General features: G+C 35.4%; 1 protein-coding gene across 3 annotated transcripts in view; it reads left to right on the top strand.

Annotated features, from left to right (window-relative positions):
• Nab1 (NGFI-A binding protein 1) overlaps nt 1-26,155 on the top strand; it is a 46,864-nt gene that overhangs the window by 2,555 nt on the left and 18,154 nt on the right. For all 3 annotated transcript variants that reach the window (XM_069995676.1, XM_069995677.1, XM_069995678.1), the window contains exons 2-4: nt 9,719-10,556; nt 22,765-22,898; nt 24,701-24,752. In XM_069995676.1, coding sequence (XP_069851777.1) covers nt 9,738-10,556; nt 22,765-22,898; nt 24,701-24,752 — 1,005 coding nt within the window. In that variant the 5' untranslated portion in view covers nt 9,719-9,737. The remainder of the gene's footprint in view (nt 1-9,718; nt 10,557-22,764; nt 22,899-24,700; nt 24,753-26,155) is intronic.

Below are 26,155 nucleotides of genomic sequence, written 5' to 3' on the forward strand. Positions count from 1 at the left end.
ACATGGTTTCTCCCGCCTTTGGATTTATTTTTACCTGAGCTGCTAATTTAATGCTTTGAATAGTAGAAGGAAGAGTAGTACGGTTGGTTATTAAATGCAAATTTCATTTCTAATGTGACATGTTCAATAACTTGTACAATAGTATGAATTATTCCCCTAAACTTAATAATGGAACAAGTGGGAAATTCTAAAAGTTGGTGTGTGTGTGTGTCTGTGTGAGGTGGTGAGCATTAATCCTCATCTTGTGAGAATTCTCACAGCTAAAACATAACATTAAGTTTTCAAGTAGTTTGTCATTTCCCAATACATTGTATTCAGGGGTCTGCACATTAATTTTCATGGGATGTTAATTCTTACAGAGAAACTTTTGAAAAGATAAAATTTATACATTGTGCTCAGTGCTCTTAATGATTGTTGAATGACTTGACTTTTGAATGTTTGAACAATTTCTAGCCATTATATGAAATGCTAGTTTGTGCATATTGGTATTAAATTAATGCATAGTTGTTTGATAGCCAGTGGATCTGATTTACCTTTTTCTAAATATTGAATTCTTTACATGAGTACTTTTCCACTGAACACTTTGAATAAATTTTAAGAGGGTCTCTACATTTTTTTTCCAGCTATATTCAGAATTCAGAAAAGAATAAATAGGGGAGAACAGTTTAAGTTTCTCAAATTACTATTGATTTATTAGAAGCTATATGTTTAAATTCATAGCTATGAGGGTAATAAGACCTGAAATGTTTTTGACTTAACATCTATGGGGCCAGAGATGTAGCTCAGTAGTATGTATTTTATTTGCGTTAGGCCCCTGGATTCCATCTCCAGCGCAAAAAAAGAAAAAAAAAAGTATCACTACATGCTTCTTACTAAATGTATCTCTTTTGGAACTTGAAACACACGAGAATTAATATCTAGGTCAACCCTGTAATCTTAAGTAACTCATGAAATATAACTGAACTATACTTAATCACTTTTTGAGTAGTAGTAGAATAGTAATTATTATATTAAATGCAAATTTCCTTCTGATGTGACATGTTCAATAACTTGTACAATAGTATGAGTTATTCCGTTAAACTTAGTAATGGAACAAGTGGGAAATTTAAAAAGAATTCATTTCCTAGAAGCTCATCCTTCCCTAAGCCAAAAAATTTTTTTAATAAATCTTTTCAGTTTCAACTTTAAGTACAACCATTTAATCCTTCTAACAGGTTTCTTTCAAGCTACACTATCCTACACATACAGGCTTTAAATGTAGTTTTTTGTCTGTAGACTTACAGTTTCCTTTTGTCCCCATTTCCCATTTGAGCCTTTTATTCCCTTCTAGTATGCAGCATATCTCATCTAGATGTTGAGAAAAACAATCTAGTGGAACTAATTCATCTTAATCTCGTAAATGACTCAGAAGTTTTAACCAAGCCTTTTTTTTTTTTTTTTTATTGTAAGTCTGCAAGGGGTTTCTCTTAGCTTGGATATTTTTAAAGTAAAAATTTTAGGTTATGCAGGGAGGAAGAAATCTATCCTGTACACATATAAGTCAAACCTTATTTGGATTTCGCTTTTGGTTTTTCTCCATTCTCTTCCTTGGAATGCTTAGACTTCATAAAAATGTCTATGTTGGTCTGTACATATTAAACACACACACATGCATGTACATACATGTCCATACATACGCATAGGTATATGTGTACATACATACATACATATTACACAGTAAATGTGTATGTTTATGTAACAACATATGGAGGGGAGCTGTCTAAAAATAGAGATTATGAATCCATTTGAATGTAATGTTGAGGTTGATATTACTTGTAGACGACAGTGCAGTACCTAATTTAGGAATGAATAAGAAAAAAGAAGGACCGAGAGTTCCTCTTGTTGAACTTGAATTTTTAAAAATGTTGCTCTCATGGCTGAACTCACACCAACCATGTTATAATCCAACTATGTTATATTTGGTTATATAATAACGTATATATAAATAAGGTTGTGTTTTTGTGTTTATGTATATTGTATGCATATAATACACACATATTTACTTGCAGGAGCATATCCTTTGGTGTCTTGGAAAAATAGTCATATTCTGAGCTACTCTATGGATACACTGAGGATAAGGAACTGAAAAGGACTGGAGATAAAGCAACAAGCTATAACAGGCTGTTCTGGCTATTCCATTGGGTCACCAGTTTATTCAGAAGGTGTCCCTTTCTAAATCTGAAAAGAGGCTTCTGATCAGATTCTGAAGCAATTAAGTTTCATTAAACAGCAATCTTTATAGAGATGATATTCTACATAGAACACTTTGTTAGGAATAAAGAAGAATAAAAGATTAACGATACCTATTTTCTATCTTTAAGGTGCTTAATACCTACTACTAACTTGTTCTGCAGAGTGAGGTTAAGTCATCTTTATTCTGTGGCTCTTTATGTGTAATTGCTTACTTAGCATTTACCACGGTGCTCAAGTGTCTATCTCCTTCCCCTTAAGTAAGTCTTCATGAAAGACCATTTCCTCTCAGTGTCCATAGATTAGCTCATGCTTGCATATTTGAATAAGGCAGGGGGAGATGGAAAAAAATGGACAGTGAAGGGAAGGAAAGAATTACAGGGTTCAAAGAAGGGAGAGAACATCTGTAGTTGAGGGGGTGGGGAAAAGGCCTTAGGTAAAGGCTTATGGAAGTTGGGAGGGAGGATGTCTAGCACAGGACAGCAAAGTGGAAGGCACTTTTTGAGGAATGCCCAGTGGGTTTGTTTGGCAATAATGGGCCAGAGAGAATGTTTGAAAGGTGTGCTTGGTCTGGAATGTCTATTTGAGAACCTTGGGTTGCCTTTTCTTAAGCTATGGGAATATTTGCACAGAAAATTGAAAAGCCATACCTATCATTTAGGAAGGTAAAATTGACATTGCAATATAGGATGCGTTGAAAGTGGTTTTCCATTTGCCAGGAAGCAAGGAAAACCAGAATTAGGTACATTTGAGCTAGATCAGATTGAATGTGTGGCCTGAGGATATGTAGATCTGAGACAAGAAGAGGAGAAAACAAAGATAGGATCTAGAATTTTCTTAATCTAGGAAGCAGAAATGGAGCACTGAAACTAAAAGGACCAAGGGGTCCCAAAGAGTAGATTTGGGAATCTGGAAGATGAGAAGAAATGCGATAATACATTTTCTTTTAGACATACCAGACTTGAATTCCTGACACTCCTCAAGTAGAAGGTTAAATTATAGTTGAGAGCAATTCAGATGGATGGTTCTTAAACTTTCAGGTATGAGGATACCTTTTTGAATTTAAAAAAAAAAAACCTACAAAAATAATCCCTGGCTGGGAAGGTGGCTCAGTGGTAGAGTGCTTGCCTTGCATGCATGAGGCCCTGGGTTCGATTCCTCAGTACCACATAAGCATAAAGAAAAAAGCCAGAAGTGGCGCTGTGGCTCAAGTGGTAGAGTGCTAGCCTTGAGCTGAAGAGCTGAGGGACAGCACCCAGGCCCTGAGTTCAGGCCCCAAGACCGGACACACACACACACACACAAATCCTAACTTTACTTTTAACACTATACATTGAGAATCATAATATTCTCAAAACAACAGATTCAATTGCAGTTTTAAAATTGGTTTATATTTCTTTTTAAACAATAGAAATGCTTTACATTTTTTATTTAAATTTTTAAAGTTATCTTTAAGTAGTTGTACAAGAGTTGCCATTCCACAAAGCAGTTTATGAATACAGTGCATCTTGATCAGTGTCACCCCTTTGAACATTGTCACCCATCCCTCCCATCTCACTCCTTCCTTCACTATTTTTTAGGATATATGATTTTTTTTGTCATTTTAAAGTAGTTTATGTAACAGTGCATCTTAGATACCTGACATCTTTTCCTCTCAGTAATCACTAGAGCTTGGTGTGCATTTGGATTTGAGAACACCATGCAGAAACTCCATAGCTCCTCGATGACGAATGGTTTTGTTAGTCCAAACTAAGACAATTGAAGCTTCAGAGTGGAAGATATAATCAAGCGATAATATAGACAGACAGTAGAAAATAAAGTTAGTAAGAAATCTTAGAAGCTGAATATGGTGGCCCATGCCTGTTATCCTAGCACTTGGGAGACTTAAAACTAGAGGATCACTTGAGACAAGACTGGTTGGTCAACAAAATGAGATACTTTGCTTTCCACCCCCTGTACCTGCCCCACACCGAGGAAGCAAACAGAAAAGAAACCTTAGAGACCTTTTGCAATAAGAATATAGTAAGAAGGTAGGGGAAAAAAACCCACAAATAATATGACATTACAAAATCAGATGAAGAATATTTGTTTCAAAGAGTAATGATATACCATAGAGAGATTGATAGAGAAAGGTCCTGGTGGTAGATAATAGATAACTCAATGTAACTGGAGATTTATGATAGAGTGATGGGAGGTGAAAGCAGGTAGGATCAAGGCCAGTTTGGAGGAATGAGTCTTCTTTTACCTAGAGACCATGAAAAGCCTCTCTTATACTTTAAATCTTTATATCCCAGCTTGGAGAATGTCAGAAAAACCTTGTTTCCCTAACAAGCAGATAATTTTTAGGTCACGTAGAATCTTATTTCAGGATAGGTTGAATCTGTAAGATGATTTATGTTATCCTTATAAGGAGTTAGAATCAGATATCTTGTTTTAAGGTTTTAGGATTAATCATTATTTAAAATAGTGAAAAAGAACAAGTGGAGTTTTTTTTTGTTGTTGTTGTTATTTTTTTTAATTTTATTTATTTTTTATTGTGAGAATACCGTACAGAGGAGTTACAATTACATGGGTGAGATAATGGGTACATTTCTTTTTTTTTTTTAATTTAATTTTATTTTATTTGTGAACATACTGTACAGAGGGGTTACAATTATGGGTACATTTCTTATCAAGCATTATTGCCTCCTCTTTGTTTCCCTTTCCCATCCTTTCCCATACTTCCCCCCTCCCTACACTCAATCCTCCCCCTACTCCCCACCAAAGTTTAAAGTTTGTTTTTCAACATAAGGACTTGTACATTTCATTGTTGCAATGGGTCCACATAGGTCCCATGGTTTCCCTTATTTACAATAACTAGTATATGTCTGAGTCAAGCAGAAAAGGTCAGATAAGTTCATGTTAGGGGAATGAACCCCAAGATAAGTATTCAAATGTTTTTTTTTTTTCCTTTCATGCAATTGTTTCTAACATATTTATAAGATGATTTCTATGTTGCTTTGTATGTCCCTCCCCCATGGTATAACCCATGCTTTCACTGTATTTGATGTTGGTATAATTTGTGGAGGGGAAGGGAAAAAACAAATTGTTTTTGTTTTTTGTCGGTAATGGGGCCTGAACTGTGGGCCCAGCTGTCCCTCACCTCTTCACCTCAAGGGTAGTACTCTACCACTTGAGTCACAGTGCCACTTCCAGCTTTTTCTGCTTATGTGGTGCTGAGGAATGGAACCCAGGGCCTTATGCATGCAAGGCAAGCACTATACACTGAGCCACCTTCCCAGCCCCAGACTTAACTTTTTTTTTTTTTTAAATTTCTCTTCTAGATTGATTAGAGTGACAAACATTTAAGTGGTTGTAAATAGATGTTTGCTGTACAGGGGCAACAATGCCTCAGGTTATCTTTTGGACACAAGAATGAGTAACTGGTTTTTCTGAACTGTGGAATTCATGCCAAGGTCAGACTCAGCATGGTGCTTAGTATATGTTGGAAAAGTTAGGTAACAATAGTTTTCAGAAGAGTAGACAGTATACTGTAAGGTACCAGTGTATATATCTGACTTTCATGTTGAAGCATCAATTGTTACAGATTTAGTGCAAACAAAAACTCCCATAAAATTTTTCTTTTATATTAAATCAAGTTAATGTACGAGGTGATGGGTATTTAAATTATTACAGCAGGATTTGGAATGAAACTAAAATATCTTACTAATGCAGAATCTTAGAGAGAAATCTGAGCAGTATAAGCCTTTAGAAAACCTCCTGGGACTCTGAATAGTTGCCTTGTCTTTCATATGTTTCTTGACTTTGAAAATTTATACTTAATCTTGACATTCCTGTTAATTTATAACCATTTACCAGTCTATGAGGGCTTTGTCTTAAAAACTTGAGAAGTTCATTTTCTAGATAGGATAGAGAATGGATAAGGCTTGAAAATTATTACTTTGTAAAATCATTGCTATAATTTAGCTATTTTAATTTACCTTAAGTTTCTGTTGTCTACACACACACACACACACACACATATACTTTTTTCCTAATTGTTCATAAGATAAAAAATCTGTTTCCTGTATTCCATAATATGGGGAGTAAATATAGGGAGTTGGTTATTCCACAGATTTTACAAAATTACAGTCCTTTTATGAAAATGAGTATGTATATTTATATGTGCATATTTATGTTTAACATTTTTATATGCTAGTTGAAGCATGTGAAGAGTGCATTAGGTGTGGTAAGAGAGTTTATCTTTCACCTCAGACACTCTCTGGAAGCCTTTGTGTTATATTCTGCAGCTTATAGAGTCTTAAAATTGGGGTTCTCTGATAGGGTTCTTGGTTAGAATGCATCTCCTGGCACAAAGCCCTGATTTAATCCACAGTGCCACAAAACAGAGACAATAGTGAGTGGGGCAGAGATATAGAAATAAGATGGACAAACTGGGATTTATAACTTTCAAGGGCTGTGTTCTGGTGTCTAGTGTCCAACTGGATTGAGAAGATAAGCAGTTACTCATGTAGGTAATTTACAAGACAGAAGAAGGGGTGGTATGAACATGAAGGTAATCATAAACCTGTAGAGTTTGTGTTGGCTGGAGTATACAGTATCCCAAGTAGGATTTTTTTTTTAATGTAAAGGTAATGTACAGAGGGGTTACAGTTACATAGGTCAGGTAATAAGTACATTTCTTTTTGAACAATGTCACCTCTTCCCTCCATTGTACCTCTCACCCTCCTCTATCACAAGTTGTCTAGTTCATTTCAACATATCATCTAGTGAGTATCACTGCTGAATTAGTTCACCTTTTATCTCACCATTTCTGTGCTTCCCTTTACCCTCCCCAAAACAGATAAACTTACATGCAAGACAAAAAGTACAGAAATAAAAAAGTGACAGAAGGTGAAAAAAAAAACCACCACAAAAACAAACAAACATTGTTTCCATTTCTTGGAGTTCATTTTGATAAACATTTCATATGATCACATGCCCTTTTGATCATCTACTAAAAATACCCTCCTTTGGTCTCACTCTGAGTCTTGTTTGATTTATCAGTCCAAGGGTAATTTTTTGACTTTTACCATCCATGTGTTTACTTGTAGATTTATAGGAACATTCTAGTTACTACAAATGAGGGAAATCATGCAATCTATGTTTCTTTGGGTCTGGCTTACTTCGCTTAATATAATTTTTGCCAAGTCTTTCTGTTTCCTTACAAATTGTGCAATGTCATTCTTTCTGATGGAAGCATAGAATTCCATTGTGTATATTTACCATATTTTCTTGATCCATTCATCCACTGAGGGGCATCTGGGTTGACTCCATATCTTGACTATGGTAAACAATGCTGTGATGAACATGGTTGTGCTGGTAGCTTTAGTGTGCCTTGGTTTGTGACCAGTTGGGTAAATGCTTAGGAGTGGAATTACTGGGCTATAGAGAAGCTCTGTGTTTAATCTTTTGAAGAACCTCCATGCTGCTTTCTAGAGTGGTTGAACAAGTTTGTGTTGTCTGTGTTCAGGTTTGTGTTGCCTGGGGTATATCATAATAGAAAGTCTTGTATAGTTTGCTGTATATGCCAGTCCTGATAGCCTACTGAATATAGCTCAGGGACTTTTTCAAAAGCACCTGAGGTGATTCCCTGAGTGTTGACAGAAGTTGCTGGACACAAGTTAAATCTTTTTTGTGTGTTTCTTAGAAAGTCATCAGGCCATAATCATACTAGTCCATGCCATAAGACTTAAGGCTGTCACTGTCTGGTTAGAACAGATTGCAGATGACACAAAGATTTCAAGATTACAGGAGATACAGCTTCCTAGTAATTAGTCTTAGAATGATAGGAAGACCTATTCTCCTTCATTGGGGTAACCAAGGTTAGGCTCTTGTGTGGCATTCTATCTGGTGGCATTTGAAAACTAGTCCTAGGTTTGGTGACATTTTTGGATGTGAGAGTTGTTCTGCTTGCTTTGTGTTCCAGTTGACTGTTGCTCTGTATTGAGCTGAGAATGAGGTTTGTGCTTTTCTTTGATGTGTGTATTTTTTCTGGCCTTCTGTAATTTTATCCATTGAGGGATACAAGGTCCTTTTAATCTGAAGGGTGCATTGATTAGACAAGTTTGTTTTTCTTAAATGGAAGTATTTGGCCAACTTTTCTTTTTCTGTGGGAAATCTCTAGGCAACTGCAAACAATTTTTAAAGGCTGCTAAGAGGTCAAGTACTTTACTGGATCTTGTTTGGTCTCTTTTAAAACAAGCTTTTCTATCTTGCTTAGACTGTATAAGTGTATTTCTTCTGTGACTTTGCCTTGTTCCCTCTGCTGCTGCCATAGAGGGCTTGTCCACACTTCAGATTTCATTCTGTATCTTTGTCTCTGATAGATAACCTGATCTATCTCTGATAGATCTCAGTCTGCTATTTCACATGTAGGGTAGTTCTGTGTAAGCATTTTGTTTGCTGTGTTTGGGTGACATTCCTTTTAAAGGAAATCCCAGTATTTTTAATTTTTCTATATTATATCTGTCATAATCCCAGATTCTTAGCTATGCAATCCCACAATCATATAAAACTCTTCTCTTCCCCAAATCCTAGAAAGTGTTAGAAAATAGTAACTATAGTCTCTTCTTCTTATCACTGACACCTGAGTGATCACAACTCCTGAGGTTGCTGCATCATTTTTAAAATTCTCAAATACGTCACCCATTTTCTTCAGTTCATACAAAAATCTATTTTTACTTATTAATCTTGCCAATTTTTCTTTATATGACATATACATGATACTAAGTCTAGTTTTTTCACATAGTTGGCTATTGTAAGGATTAAGCATAGTATGTGTGATATAAAGTGTTATATCATATGGAACTAAATAAGCCGTAAATGATAACACACTTCTTATTTCCTGCTAATTTGATTATGTTCACTCCACCACTGTGTCTAATACTAGGGAAACAGAAAAGTATATAGCTGAAACTATGGGATATAGATCCCTATGGGCCTTGGTTCCGTCTTCAATCTGCTTAGTTTTAATCTTACTAGCTTTTCTCCTGTAGGTAAAATAGGTCAGTTTAGTTACTGACTTTTAAAATTGTTAGAAGTTCAAAATGACATAAAATATGTATATAGGAAGAATATTTTCCTTTTTTTAATTTTTAATTTTAATTTTTATTTTTTTGGGTTCGGTCGTGGGGCCTGAACTCTGGGCCTGGGCGCTGTCCCTCAGCTCTTGAGCTCAAGGCTAGCGCTCTACCACTTGAGCCACAGCACCTCTTCTGGCTTTTTTCTTTTTGCTTATGTGGTGCTGGGGAATCGAACCCAGGGCCTCATGCATGCAAGGCAAGCGCTCTACCACTGAGCCACCTTCCCAGCCCAGGAAGAATATTTTGTTAACAACCACTTGTTTTTGTTCTTCCTTTGCTGTATTCCTAACCCTATGGTGTCTAACGAATTTAGTTTAAGAAGTTTGAAGCAAGTGTGATGGGTTTTTCTTCTGTTCTTTTTGTAGGTTAAAGCCATCCACAGTAATGGCCTCAGCCTTACCCAGGACCCTGGGGGAGTTGCAGCTGTATAGGATACTTCAAAAAGCCAATCTGCTTTCTTATTTTGATGCCTTTATCCAACAAGGTGGTGACGATGTTCAGCAACTCTGTGAAGCTGGAGAAGAGGAATTTTTAGAAATCATGGCACTTGTGGGCATGGCTAGCAAGCCCCTTCATGTTAGAAGGCTACAGAAGGCGTTGAGAGACTGGGTTACAAATCCTGGTCTTTTCAATCAGCCACTGACTTCCCTTCCTGTCAGTAGCATACCCATCTATAAATTACCTGAGGGATCACCCACATGGCTGGGAATATCCTGCAGTAGTTATGAAAGGAATAGCAATGCCCGGGAACCTCATTTAAAAATCCCCAAATGTGCTGCCACCACCTGTGTGCAGAGTCTGGGACAGGGGAAATCAGATGTGGTAGGGAGCCTAGCGCTGCAGAGTGTTGGTGATTCCAGACTCTGGCAAGGACACCATGCTACTGAGAGTGAACATAGTCTTTCCCCAGCAGACCTTGGCTCCCCAGCTTCCCCAAAGGAAAGCAGTGAGGCACTAGATGCTGCCGCTGCGCTCTCTGTGGCTGAGTGTGTAGAGAGATTGGCACCCACACTGCCAAAAAGTGACTTGAGCGAAGTCAGAGAGCTGCTAAAAACCAACAAGAAGCTGGCTAAAATGATTGGTCACATCTTTGAAATGAGTGATGATGATCCACACAAAGAGGAAGAAATTCGAAAATACAGTGCAATATATGGCAGATTTGACTCAAAGAGAAAGGATGGAAAACACCTCACACTTCATGAGGTAAGAAGAAACGATTTTTTCTTTATTTATATGGTATGTTGCTACTTTGTAAAGTTGACTTTGATAGCAATTTGTAGGAATGGAGATAGGCTTCCTGTAAACTGTTTTAAAACATTTAAGTGTACTTACAACTCTTGTGGAATGAGTCTGCTTATTGTGTTAGGGTTATTTTGTACTGGACTCAAATGAGTTTGAGCTTTGAAACTACAGGCAGGGTAAGGGATTTAGAAAAAATGTCAGAAGTTAAGCAGTGATAGCATAAACTCTGCACTTGTGAGGCAGTTTAACACTATCCAGAAACATCCTGCCTAAGTTCGTTTATGTACATATGTGTATTATATGTTTATATATACATATTATATGTGTTGTATGCATACCTTGTATATGAATGTATAAACTTTTGTATTTACTTCGTTTGTGGCTGTCCCATCTTTAAAATTCAGCTCGAGCATAAGATTGTTTTCTGTTCTCTTTCCTTCCAAGTCACTGGAATTTTTATTCCCTTATAAACTTGCATCACAGTAACTTTGGTACACTTTATTGTACTTATTTTTATCCTAATCTGTCCCTTGCAGTGTACTTTGAATTTCTTTGAGGTCTTACTTACCTTTTATCCTGAGTCTAATGTACCCAGTAGGTACTTAGAAAATATATTTTCAGAAGTAAAACGATCATTTGATAGTTTTTTTATGTCCATATATGCTTTAGAAGAAGGGAATAAATTTTCAGAAAAAATGTTGAAGTTGAGAGCAGTATTTTAACATCAGAACTTTTCTTCTGGATTTCTATTCTTAACATGAAAAAAACCTCATTTTTTAATGACTATCACTATCTGATTTTATATATTAATATTGGTTTCAGCAATTTTGCCATCTGTTCTTTACAATAAATGGTTTTAGATATGAATACTTTAGGTTAAGATCAGAGAACTGACCAGCAAGAATAACTTCAGTCATCATTGTAATTCTAACTTGATCTATTTTCTGTTACTTGCAATTATGTATCATTATTGCTACATAATAACTACAAGAACCTCTGAGTAGATCTAGAATGCATGGTTGGCATTATAATGCAGGTTAGCCAATGGAGGAGCCTTGGAAAAATGCTAAAATGTGACTGTTATTAATAGAAAGCAAAAAACAAAGCGTATTGGTGATTTTAGTATCATACTTTAATTGAGTTTTCAGTTAGTTTGTCCAACATACAGATAAAACATAAAAGTTGATTCAAAAGGCCTGTATTTCTATCAAAGTGTATTTGTCTAGTATATTTGTCTTTTTAATGTTTTTTTGTTGTACAAATACTGTACAGAGGGGTTACAGTTACATGAGTAAGGTAATGAGTACATTTCCTATCAAGCATTGTTACCTCCTCCTTTGTTTTTCCCCTGTCATCCCTTCCCTCCTCACTTCTCAAACCTCCCTCCTTGCCCCCCACGTCTCCGCGCCCCCCCCCCCCCCGCCACAAGTTGTAAAGGTCATTTTCATCTTTTTTTGGGGGGTGGGGAGTCCAGTTGTGGGGCCTGAACTCTGGGCCTGGGCACTGTCCCTTAGCTCTTCAGCTTGAGGCTAGTGCTCTACGACTTGAGCCACAGTGCCACTTCCGGCTTTTTTCATTTTGCTTATGTGGTGCTGAGGAATCGAACCCAGGGCCTCAGGCATACAAGGCAAGCGCTCTACCACTGAGCCACCTTCCCAGCCGGTAAAGTTCATTTTCAGCATAGTGTCTTGTACATCTCATTGTTACAATGGTTCAGCCTATATCCTTATTTCAGCATTTTGTTATTTCCCTTCCCTTCCCCAAATTAGAAAAATGTATATACAAGATGCAAGGAACCAGAATCAAATACAGTGACAATTGGGGTTACAAAAAAAAAATCACATAGTACATTTTAAATATGTTAAAAACAATAGCAAGAAAGAGAAAACCACTTGTGAACCTATCTTGGGGTTCATTTCATTTAACATCTTATATGGTCATATATGTACATAGTTCTGAACTTTTCTGCTTGTCTCAGACATATACTAGTTATTGCAAATAAGGGAAACCATGGGACCTATGTTTCTTTGGGCCTGGTTTACTTCACTTAATAGAATTTTTTCCAAGTCTTTCCATTTCTTAACAAATGGGGCAATGTCATTCTTTCTGATAGAGGCATAGAATTCCATTGTGTATATATACCATATTTTCTTGATCCATTCATCTACTGAGGGGCAACTGGGTTGGTTCCATATCTTAGCTATGGTAAATAATACTGCATTAAACATAGTTGTGCTGGTAGCTTTAGTATGGTCTTGTTTGTGATCATTTGGGTAAATGCCCAAAAGTGGGATTGCTGGGTCATAGGGGAGCTCTATGTGGAGTCTTTTGAGGAACCTCCATACTGCTTTCCAAAGTGGTTGAACAAGTTTCCACTCCCACCAATAATGCAGTAAGGCTCCCTTCTGGCCACATCCCTCCCCTCCAGCATCTGTTATTACTAGATTTCTTCATTATAGCCATTCTAACTGGGGTGAGGTAGAATCTCAATGAAGTGTATTTCTAAAGATTCAATAAACCTAATCAACTTAACTATTAAAAAATTCCTAGACTGTCTTTTAAGATTCAAAAAGAATTATTTTTTGCTTTTGCTAAGGAGTTCTTTGCTTCTGTAGGTAAATAGATACAGATAGTGTTTAAGTAATGAGATCATTCTAGGCTTTCCCAAATAAGGGTATTCTCAAAATGAGTAAGCTGAGGTGTGGGGATGGGGTGATGAAAAATGTGGCTTGTGTTTCTGAAATTTAATGTAGACCACTTGTCACTTATAACTCAAGTCTGTGAATCTAGTCCACTAATACAGCTTCCACTAGAAGTTTATGACTCAAGAAGTTTGCTTCAAACTGGTACTAAGACCATGGAGAAAATATTGAAATAAAGAGGGAATTAAAAGAAGGTACTATTTAAATGTATCTTTATTTATTTATTTATTTATTTATTGCCAGTCCTGGAGCTTGAAATCAGGGCCTGGGCACTGCCTCTGAGCTTCTTTTGTAGGCTAGCACTGTACCACTTGAGCCAAAATGTCACTTCCAGCTTTTTCTGTTTATGTAATACTGAGGAATGGAACCCAGGGCTCCTGATACTAGACAAGCTCTACTTCTAAGCCACATTCCTGCCCCTAAATGTATCTTTTAAGTATTATGAGAATATTGCATGTTTTTCATTTAACTATTTAAATCAGAGAAAGACTTCATTTAAAAAACATTCTAAGATTAAAGAATACTAGTTTAATCAACAGCTTCCAAATAAGAAACTATGTCTTAATTCACTGTCAGCTTAATCTAACTATTCTGAGAATTTTCTTCATAGAAGATATGGATAGTGTTTTTCATCCTTAAAGACAATGTATTTTATACTTCACAGTAAAAAATTAGGGAATGAACCATCAGTTTTATTTGTAAAGCTGCAGAATCAGTTATACTTTTAGACTGACTCCATGTAGTTTTGTTTATAGGAGTCAGATGGTGAAGAGTTTATAGGTGTTATACCTTGAAGAGTGTGTTGGGGATGATAGGCTTAGAAATGTAAGTTGATGGGATGGGGCAGGACAAACCCCAATGAAGAATTAGAATTTCCAGCAGACAGAATATGTCATCTATCCAAAAGTACATAAGCAGATAGTTGTTGGTAAACTAGGTAAGCAGTGCGCCTCAGGTCTTAATGAATAACAAGAGATTTTTTTTTTAAGTTGAGAATAGCAAGGTCATAGAGAATGAAAAACTTAAAATGCAGCAACTAAGCTGCAGACAGGTTAGCAAGGTAAGGACCCAGGCCCATAGAATACTTAGTGTTGCCAAGCTTAGATCATTGCCACTATAGCCTTGAGAAGTCAAAACTGAAATATTTTGGGAAAATCTAGCAATTTGAGAGAAGAAGGAGCCCACAAACCTGAGCACATTGTTAGCAAGTTATACTTTTTATTCTGAACTCTCAGATTTGGGTGGATAGCTCTCAGCCTCTAATACTTGAGGGAAAAAATGCTGGACATTTCCTTTGGTTGATTTTTTTAAAAATGATAGACTATTAAGCAGTCTATTTCTTTTATGAATCACTTGGTAACTTTCCTTTAAAAAAAATGTATTGGCGCTGGGTGCCCGTACGCCCATGGCTCACGCTTGTAATCCTAGCTACTCAGGAGGATGAGATCTGAGGATCGCCATTCAAAGCCAGCCCAGGCAGGAAAGTCCATGAGACTCTTACCTCCAATAAAACCACCAGGAAGTGGCGCTGTGTGGTTCAAGTGGTAGAGCACTTGCCTTGAGCTGAAGAGCTGAGGGACAGCATGTAGGCCCAGAGTTCAAGCCTCACAACCGGAAAAAAAAAATGTATTGGAATGACATTGTTTTTGAGAACAATTACTGTTTGAACATTTATCTCTCCTCTCCCTCTGCCAGCCTTGACAAGGTTTGCCCATTTTTATTTACTTGTCAGAGATACTCAAAAGGATAATCATGAGAGCAACCTAGCCCACCTCCTTTTTTTGTAAATAAACTTTTATCATAACATAGGCTATGCCTATTTTGGTACTGTCGAGATTGCCTTTAAGCTACCGTGGCAGAGTTAAGTAGTTACGGCATAGACTGGCCTGTGAATCCTAAAATATTTTAAAGTCTCTGAGGTGTGGGGTGTGTTTCTATGTGTGTGTCTGCATGTGTCTGTGTGTGTTACTGGAGCTTGAACTCAGTGCTTAAATGTTGTCTCTGGTGTGTAGTGGGGTAGAGGGTGAGGAAGTATACAGGGCTTGAACTCAGTGCCTGAATGTTGTCCTTTAGATTGTTTTGCTCAAGACTGGAACTTTTATCACTTGAGCTTAGGCAGACTTTCCTGCCTATGCTGGGTTCTAACCTCAATCCTCAGATCTCAGCCTCCTGAGTAATTAAGATTACAGGTTCTAGCTCTAGCTTGGCTTTCTTATCTCTGAGTCAGTCCTCCAGTCTGGCATTTTGCTTGTTCATTAGCAATAAAGTCCCACAGGTTTTTTGGCCAGGCTGGCTTTGAACTGAGATCCTTCAAGTTTCTACCTGCAGCTAGAATTACAGACTAACCACTGGCACCCATCTTAGTCTGGCTTTTTATAGAAAGAACTTGCCAACCCCAATCTGTTTGAAGAAGTACCTTTTAGCTTATTTAATATTGTGTGTATGTGTATGTACTATTTTTATCGTTTATTAATATACAGTTCTTTTTAACTTTGGTTGAATATTTTGTTTTTAATGTTTCATCATCCTTATATTTCTAGTTTAAGCAATTCTAGCCATAAATTTTTAGTATGTATTAATGTTATTCCCCAAGTTTTGATATGAGGCTATTTTAATTCTTTAATCTTAATTACTTGCATTTTTATATATGATTCTCTGACCCATGAATTACTTGGAAATGGAAGTGTTCCTTTATTTCTAAATATGAATGATTCCTTTTGCCCCGCATTACTTTTTCTAATGATTTTGAACTGAAATATTGTTAAGAAAATGAGCGCTTGTCCAGTATATATATGGTCATTATTTTTTTATGTATATGGAAACAGTATCTTTGGCAGTTGTTAGTGAAGTCTGTAGTAATAAGACAGTTAACTTGTTGAAATCTACATTCTTACTATTTTTGTTTTTTGAGTTTGCTTGCAATATTAGTAAATAAGTGTTTTGTGTGAAAAATCTCCTGATTGTGGAGTTGTCCATTTCTCTGTTTTATGCCATGATCTTGTTAACTTTCAATACATTTTGCTTTAAAAAAAATCTATATTCTGTTGGATTGTAATATAAATGCATGAGGTCTCTTTTTGTTAATTGCTTGCTACATCTTTTTATCATCTTACAATCATTTCTACATTCATGTTTTTTGTATGTCCCTTCTAAATACTAATGATTGAATTTTATAGTCTAGTCTGACATCATCATTTACTTGGAACATTTGATCTATTTACATTTATTATAATCATTTATTATAAACATTAATCTCTATTTAATTTCACTTTACTGCTTCCCCATTACATATATATACAGACACAAACACACTTTATATCTCAGATTTATTATATGGGATTAGTTTTCTTCTGTGTGAAGTACATGATTTAGAATTTGCTTACTGAAGGTGGAAAACTTTGGCCTTTGCTACCTCACTAGAAAATATTATTTTGTCCTCATTCTTAATTAGTATGTATTAGAGGTAAACTAATTTCCCATGATTTTCCTAAAAGCCTTCATTGACTTTTCAATTTCTTTAAGAGTTAATAATTATTTTATTATTTATTTTCTGCTTCTTAAATCTTCTGTTTATTTTTACTCTGATTTATTTCTCTTTTTCTTACAAATTCATATTTAATTGTCCATGTTTTTAGTTATATTTTAACTCCTTTTATTTCTTCAAATGAAATCCTTTGAAAATTTAATTCTGCTCCCTTTTTTTCTTCTGTTTTCACTTCTGATGTTGTTTGACTTTTATAACTTGTCTTTGAATTCATATTTCTTAGAACTCTATGGGAATGGTAGGCCCAAGAAGATTCTGAATTTCTGTGGAAGTGATTTGATTTTGCAACTAGGGCACTAAAATTCTGGATCTTGTGAAAAGAAATTTTCAGCCCATTTAGCATGAATTAGAGCTGAGGATCTATGTGAAAGTGGATTGAGTGTTATCCCATTTCAAGAGTATATTATTTTCTCTTCCAGTTAACACCCATGTTCAAGACAGGTAATTCTTTCATTTCCCTGGGACTACAGTTGATTTTTTTTTTAATTAAACTTTATTTGAGCTTATAGTACTTTGAGGTCTCAGGTTTATGGATAAGAGCCTTAAAATTTCTCACTTTTTGGGATGCAGTGGCTTGAGCTTTGCCTTGATTCCTTCTTGTATTTCCTAGCCTCATGAAACTGAAGATTAAAGCTCAAGTTCATTCAGTTCTTACACTTTTCACATACTATTTTCATTCATTTTGGCCTGCATTATTCTTACTCTCCAGCCTATTGACAGTTTTAAGGTAATATCTTCCCCACCATTTTATTTAACTTTTGTTGAGAGGGAGGTGAGGTGAGGAGTCATGGTAATTAGCTCTCCTGAGTGCTAGAGTATCTTGATTATCCCTTTTGAGCTTTTTATTCATAATACTCAGAGTGTTTTTATACCAACAATACTTAATTGAAAATTACAATAATTTGATAGTTAACTATAAAGAAAATTTTTTATAGAATCATTTAACTATTGTTTCTGAAGATAAAGATAACTGAATTCACTTCTTAATGCTAGTCATAAATTATAGCTATTTTAAGAAATTTTTATTTGAAGATATGAAATGGAATTTTGATTTATGAAAATAAGTGGAGGAAACAAGGAAGCCAGTAAGGGAGAATATCTTACTACTTTATTTTTATTTTATTAATTAATTTATTTAAATTTTTGTCAGTTGTAGACATTGAACTCTGGGCCTGGGTGCTACCCTCAGCTCTTTAGCTTAAGGATAGTGCTCTACCACTTGAGCCACAGCACCACTTCTGGTTTTCTGAGTGGTTTATTGGAGATAAGAGTCTCTCAGACTTTCCTTCCTGGGCTGGCTTTGAACTACATCCTCAGATCTCAGCCTCATGAGTAGCTAGGATTACAGGCGTGAGCCACCAACCACCCGACCTTAGTACTTTATATTTTACTGAAATTAGAACACTGGCATTTTAGAAAAAGTTGATGTAGTGTTAGAGCGAGTAATTACTGTTTGGAGGGGTTTTCTTTCTTCATCTTTTTCTTTTTAACTATATAATAGGGTCATCAGTGGGCCAATGTCATATGTATTTTTTTTTTATCAGTTAGGGAACATGAAATCTAGATAACACTGATAGACACATGTTTTTTAGGAAAAGACTTCATGAATTGGCTTTTGTTTACTTATCATCTTAGTGGTACTGGGGTTTGAATTCAGGCCTCATTCTTGCTAACCAGATGCAGTAACATTTAAGCCACTTTGCCTTTTGGGGGATGTTATTTTTGAAATCTGATCTCTTTCATTATGCTGGGTCCTGCTTGGACTAAAATCCTCCTATTTGTACTTCTGCACATCACTGGAATGACAGATATGTGCCATCTGGCCCAGCCATTGCTGGAGATGGAATCTCTTACTTTATTTTGCCTGAGTTAGTCTCAAATTACCATCCTCCAATCTCTATAACCCAGGTAGTTAAAGTGGCTCAAGCCATCTTTACCAGCATGAATCCACTTCTTATTACAACTTCGTAGTGAACTAAAATTATTTTTCCAGCTTGAACTTTCAGGTGCAAGGCTCCTTAAGTACAGTCTACATTTTAAAATGTGTTGTGATTAATATTCTTAGTTTCTGATGAGAAAATAGAAGTCCTATTAGAAAATTGTTTCCCGTTTATGATGGCATTATTTTCTGTGGCTATATGCAAGTTGGTATTGTTAATTCACATATCATCCTGGCAATCAGAAGTTTTTCCATAGAAATTTAGAATTGTAAGTACAGAAAAAAGGAAATAGATAGATACATTAAAAAAGCAATTTGAGAAGGGTCAGCTACTGCCATGCTGAAATTGCAGTTAACTTAGGATATCATTCTTTAAAGTATATTTCACTTTTGTCTACAATAAATTGAACCTTTAAAAAGTACTTAGGAAAAGATTGTCTTTGATTATTCTTTTGGTAGAGGGTAAAGGCTGAAAACAAATTATTCCTTCAATTACACTTTTATATAAAGCTATGAGTTTAAAATAGGATAGGCAAATTAATTGTAACTGAACAACTAGTATAAATTGCAGTTGGAAATATGGGGAGGAAGCTGGATATCATAACATATGCCATAACACATTCGAGATGGGGCAAATATGTCGATGTAAAATTAAACTGACATCAGGCTCAAATTTGGGACAATACATATGTGTTATTAGGATAAGAAAAGTGTTCCTATGCCTAGTACCCAAGGCAAAAACTAAAAGGCTCTTGGTATATAAATAACTCTTAGAGGAGCTAGGTGTAGTGGTCCATATCTGTAATCTCAGCTACTAGGTTTTCTTTTTTTCTTTTTTTTTTTTTTGGTCGGTCGTGGGGCTTGAACTCTGGGCCTGGGCGCTGTCCCTCAGCTCTTCAGCTCAAGGCGAGCGCTCTACCACTTGAGCTACAGCGCCACTTCCAATCTCAGCTACTAGGGCATCAGAGAGATCAGTCTAGCAAAAAGCAAGACTACCATCTCAAAAAACAATCTCAGAGTGGTAGTGCATATCTGTTGTCTCGGGTACTCCAAAGATGTAAGTAGGACCACAGCACAGATCTGACCCAGATTAAAGAAAAGAAAGTACAACGCTGTTTCTAAAAATTAACCAAAGCCAAATGCGCTCTGGGCATGTCTCAAATAGTAAGAGTGGGGCCCTGAGTTCAAATCAAAATAAAGTCCATAAGAAAACAAAACACTATAGTAGAAGAATCTGGGAAATGCCAGAGGCAAGCAGACTTTAAAATAAGCCAAAAGAATAGAGAAAAAGTTTACTTTGTAGTCAAATAGTTAATTATATCAAAATATATTTAAAATACATGAATTAGTAAAACCTTTAATTGGTCAAGATTCCAGGATGTGGTCTTTTCATATAATTGTTGATAGCTTTATGAATTCAATTTGGTTGGACATGAATTTCTTAAAATTTAGTATATTCTATGGCTTAAGGAGTTGATTTGTTTGAATTTATGTCAAAGAAGTATCTAGATACTTGTGTAAAACTGTACATTTAGGGCCTGGCACAAGTGGCTCATGCCTGTAATTCTAGCTACTCAGGAGGCTGAGATCTAAGGATTGTGGTTCAAAGCCAGCCAGGGCAGGAAGGTCTGTGAGACTCCTTATCTCCAATAAACCACCAGAAAACTGGAAGTGGTGCTGTGACTCAAGTAGTAGTAAAGTACACTCACCTTGAGTTGAAGCATTCAGGGACAGCACCCAGGCCCAGAGTTCAAGCCCCACAACTGGAAAAAAAAAATGTACATTTAACAATTCTTTGCATTTGTGTATGTAGTACATGGAAAATTTGTAATGTATAGAGTGTGGTTGCTTTAAAATGATATTGCTCTTTCCTATAATGGAATATTATGTGTATAGTAAAAATGACAAAAAGGAATTTCTAAATATTTCATCAAATAAGTCAACATATTTGTTGAGCATCGTGTCTAAAACATTGCTGATATAAACCAAGTTTGTATCTTAATAATACATGGTGAAAACACATCATATATAAGTGAAAGAATGATTACAAGTCTGTATGTATACACATACTTATATGTATAGGGAATTATAATAATTTATTTATCATTGTCCTGAGGCGTAAGCTCAAGGCCTATGTGCTTTCTTTTAGGTTTTTTGCTCAAGGGTAGCACTTGATCCCTTGAGCTACAGTCCTATGTCTGGCTTTTTGGTGGTTAATTAGATATATAAGTTTCACACAGTTTCTTTTCTGGGACTGGCTTTCAACCTGGATCCTCAGATCTCAGCCTCCTCAGTAACTAGGATTATAGGAGTGAATCATTGACACACAGATGTAATATTTTAATGATAATTAAAATATTAATAGTCATTCTTCATGGGAGGATTTCATTATGGATTTATTCATCTGTCTCTGTGTTCAAAAATTTTTAATGAGAAAAATTATCAGTAAAGGTGAGATGCCTGAGTAGGAAAAAATAGTGAATAGCTGATTTTTTAAATGAAAATAGCTAACACTAGAAACAACTTTGTGCCAAGTCCATGTCCTCCTTTACTTCTTTTTAGAGTCCTTTTAGGTAGCAGCATCATCCCTTGCATTCTGAGAAGACCACAGCTCTGAGTTTTTGTTTGTCCAAAGTCACACAAGTAATGATAGGAAATGTACTCATTACCTTGCTCATGTACCTGTAACCCCTCTGTACAGTATTTTTACAATAAAAATGTATATATATATAAAAAAAAAAACAGGTCCCTGTCAGGTTTGTCTACTACCATGCCTCCATGCCCCATTTTTTTTTTTGCCATTGAGTATGTTTTGATCGAGTACATTTCTTGCTTTTTAAAAATGTGATTGATAGTCCATCACTGGTGGTTCATGCCTATAATCCTAGCTACTCAGGAGGCTGAGATCTGAGGAGACTCTTATCTCCAATTAACCACCAGAAAACTGGAAGTGGTGCTGTGGCTCAAAATAGTGGAGTATTAGCCTTAAGTAAAAGAGCTCAGGGACAGCACCCAGGCCCTGAGTTCAAGCCCCATGACCCACCAAAAAAGAAAAAAAAAGGTGATTGATATACCTCTTAGTAATTCTGTATCCATTTATTTTGAAAATATTATGAGGAAAATATGTTTTGGTTAAACAGATTTTGAGTTTAAGATTTACCATTTTAAAAATTTAATAGAAGGTTAAAGTTGGCTAACTAGCAACTCTATATTGGGTGTGTGTGTGTGTGTGTGTGTGTGTGTTGCAAGGGGTCAAACCCAGCATTCTACCACTGAGCTACATCCTCAGCTCAGTATTCATATTTCATGTGAATATACTTTATACCTAAAAACAATCCTACAGATTTTGAGTTTAAGATAATATTTACCATTTTAAAATTTCAATAGAAGGTTAAAGTTGGTTAACTAGCAACTCTGTAGTGTGTGTGTGTGTGTGTGTGTGTGTGTGTGTGTGTGTGTGTGTGTGTGTGTGTGTGTGTGTGTGTGTGTGTGTGTGTGTGTGTGTGTGTGTGTGTGTGTGTGTGTGTGTGTGTGTGTGTGTGTGTGTGTGTGTGTGTGTGTGTGTTGCAAGGGGTCAAACCCAGCATTCTACCACTGAGCTACATCCCCAGCTCAGTATTCATATTTCATGTGAATATACTTTATACTTAAAAACAATCCTATCAGACTCTCTACCTTTAGTTAGGGAAAAAAATATTTTAAAAAATGAATTTCTTTTCTTACTGCCTACAAGCCCTCTTTCCTAACAACAATAAAAAAGCATATGAATAAAGCCAAGATAGTAATAATGATTTTGAATGGACATAAGATGGTATCATTTTTCTTTTAAACTTTGACATTAGGAGTATCACCCTGATTCTGAAAAATTATTATTTTATTATATGCTTAATTTTATTCTTGATTTTATATTCTTAATTGAGTCAGTTTATATATGGATGAAATAATTAATTTTTAAAATTCTATTTTGGCACTTTGTATATTCAGCTCACTGTTAATGAAGCGGCTGCTCAACTCTGTGTGAAAGATAATGCCCTGTTGACAAGAAGAGATGAACTTTTTGCCCTGGCTAGGCAGATTTCTCGAGAAGTCACCTATAAATACACTTACAGAACCACCAAGTAAGTTATTGACAATTTTCTCTTCCTTGTACTGATGATTCAAACCAGGGCCTCACACTTACTAAGCAAGACTACTACTACTTAAGTCACACCTCTGGTCCTTTCCTTTGTATTTTCTTTGTAAGTTAAGGTTGATTTAACTTTACTTGTGCTGTCTCTGTCTACTAAGTAGATGGGATTACAGGTATATACCACCGCCTGTGGTTCTAATTGGTGATATCTTTGCATTGTTTATTTGAAGTACAGCTTGAAAAACTATCCATTGATATATCATTTTTTAAAGGCCAGAAGTATGATTATAGTTCTATAAAATTAAACAATGTAGTGACCTTTCAGAACATTGATAAAAATAATTTTTAATAAATTAATTTTTAACTGACATATAACAAAAATTATAACTTTTAACAAGGTACCAAGTAATCATTTCAGTACATACACATTCTGTAATTTTAAATCAAGTAAAGCATATCTCTAAACATTTTATCATTTCTTTATGGTAAAAATCTTCAGAATATCTAGGTTTCTACAAAATACAGAATACAATTATTATCCCAAGTTACCTACTGTATAATGTTTCACACCAGAACTTATTCCTATCCAACAAAGTGATGTTTATTTATTGTTCAGTTCTTTGTCTGAAAGGCATAGTTTCTTAGTATTAATGTGTTTTATTTGTAATGGTTTAGACATTTTTTTCCTTACACTTTGGTGTTGAGTGTGATGATGAGATTTAGATAGCCATTATGGACATATCTGTACACTCACCACATGAACATGCTGATCTCTGAGGAAAAAAAATGGTTCCTTTTACAAGTGCTTACAATCTGATATTAGGTAAATTCATAAAAGAACTATAAATCAGTCCAGTCCTGCATTGATAAATACTTGTTTATAATTTGTCATTATTGGAAACAATACCACAATAGATAACATCATATACATGTTTTGCTAATTTCATGAAGCACTACTCTTATATGCATAATGTAGCTGGACACCACGTGGCTCAGGCCTGTAATCCAAGCTACTCAGGAGGCTGAAATCTGAGAATCGTGGTTTGAAGCCAGCCCAGGAAGGAAAGTTTGTGAGACACTCTTTCTTTAATTAACCACCAAAAAATCTGGAAGTAGTGCTATGGCTCAAAGTGGTAGAGTGCTAGCCTTAAGCACAAAAGCTTTGGTACAGCACCCAGGCACTGAGTTCAAGCTCAGGACTGGCAAAATAAATAAATAAAAGAAAAAGTGTAATGCAGAGTGATAACTGAAATATATATGTCTTAGGATTTTTAAAATTTTATTATTTGGTTGTACGAAAAAGTTATAATTCCACAAGTCAGAATATAAGTAAAATGCATTTTATGTCTTATGACTGATCAGGTAGTATTTCACAGGTATATTGGTACATCTGGGATAGGTTCCCAGTAGAAAGACTTCTAATCTAGGGTAACTACATCTATAGTGAGTGGTTGAAAGACAAAATGTATTTTAATCTCATGTTATTAAGCATATATTCTAAGTGGGTTTTTTTGGTCATTTTATCTTAAATTGTTCCTGCTGAATAATAATCATGTAATATTTATTGAGTGTTTTCTCTGAGGAGAGTCCTTACTTTGGTGTTCTTTTAAAATGTGTCTGTATGTTCCTAAATGTTCATTTGAAAATAATGAAAAGTCTTTTATTGTTTTAATGTATACGTTCTTCATATTGAGGTTTCAGGGTGACATATTTTAGGGGAAGGTTATAGACAAGATGAATTATGAATGAAATTTTTACCTTTTCAAATTTTTCTTTATTACTTTTCCCTAGATCAAAATGTGGCGAGAGAGATGAATTATCCCCAAAGAGAATTAAAGTCGAGGTATGATTATATATATTATTTCAATAATGTTTGTTTAAAAATCTTTATTTAGAGAAATGGAATTCAGGCAAAAAAGAATGCTTCCTTAAACTAGTGCAAAAGGAATTGTAGAATCTTACTGTAGAATTTTGTTACTCTGAAATATATATAGTAATTTGAATTAGTAACCAAGAAAATTCTTAAAAATGAAAGTATATTGATATCCAGTTACCAAATATTAGCTTGCAAATTAGTGTTCTTACCATCTAAAACTTTACTGGTTAAGCAGTTCCTCTTATAATTTTGTGTCATTAGTCATCATACATTTCAGAAAAATGAACTTTTAATTTCTTTGTATTATCTGATGGATGTGACAGTTTGGGTAGCTTTATTTTATTTTTTGGCAGTGCTGGGGTTTGAACCCAGGGTCTTGCGATGGCTAAGCAGACGCTCTACCACTGTTAGGCCTCCAGGAAATGATGATCTAGTAGCTACAAATTTTGGAAACTTTCCCATAATAAAACTTGTTTTAGGCTTGATTTTAGACTTGAAAGTAGTAAGGTGACAGTTGAGTAAGAAAAATGTGCTCTTAGAATTATAAAAGTGGTTTCAGAACTACTGTTCTTTAGTGGGCTGAATATTTATTTGAAAGATCTAGTCTACAGCAGAGTGGAATTTGAAATTAGATTCTCCTTCTTTTTTCCTGTTTCCCTTGGGTTGAGGAGGAGTATTGGTACTCTTTTAGACATGCTATTATTTAATTTCAAATTATAGCAAGTAATTCTTGACTACGCTAAATTTCTACAAATAGATTATATTTACTAAGTATCTATTTATACACAATAATCTTGTAAGAATATTAACCACTTCTAAAGACCCTATATGATCTGATTCCAGCTAGCTTCTCTTATCTTGTTTGTTCCTACATGTCCTCATGTGTTGTAGCACCTCTGAGCAGCATTCTGTTCTAGAACCTGCCAAACTCATTTGTACCTCAGTATTCACCACTTGTTTTATTTGTTCCCTTACCTAGAGCTGTTTTCTTTTTCTTTTTGAAAAACATTACATTTTTAATTCCCCAAGAGTAAACTGGTAAATAACTGTCAAACCATCACTGGAAGAATGTGGAAAATAATCAAGCAGAGTAAACCCACTGAAAAAGAGTTGTTTTCTTTAGGTGGCTATAGGTCACCGTTCCTTGGCCTTCCTTTCTGAAGGGGCTTTCTGTAAAACCATAGTTATGATGGTTTTTCTGGTGGTTTTGTTTGTTTTCATATTGCTTAGCTCTGGAACCGGTATATGTTTGGGTTTAATTTAATATAAATTTGCACATGAAGAAGAACAGAGTCTTTATATACCGAGTTTATAACACTGTCTTTCATGTAATAAAATCTGTTGGAAAAACTAATGAATGGCTGTAAGCT

This window comes from Dipodomys merriami, unplaced genomic scaffold (assembly GCF_024711535.1).
Source record: "Dipodomys merriami isolate MVZ:Mamm:240054 unplaced genomic scaffold, mDipMer1.0.p SCAF_49, whole genome shotgun sequence".
Taxonomy (NCBI): Eukaryota; Metazoa; Chordata; class Mammalia; order Rodentia; family Heteromyidae; genus Dipodomys; species Dipodomys merriami.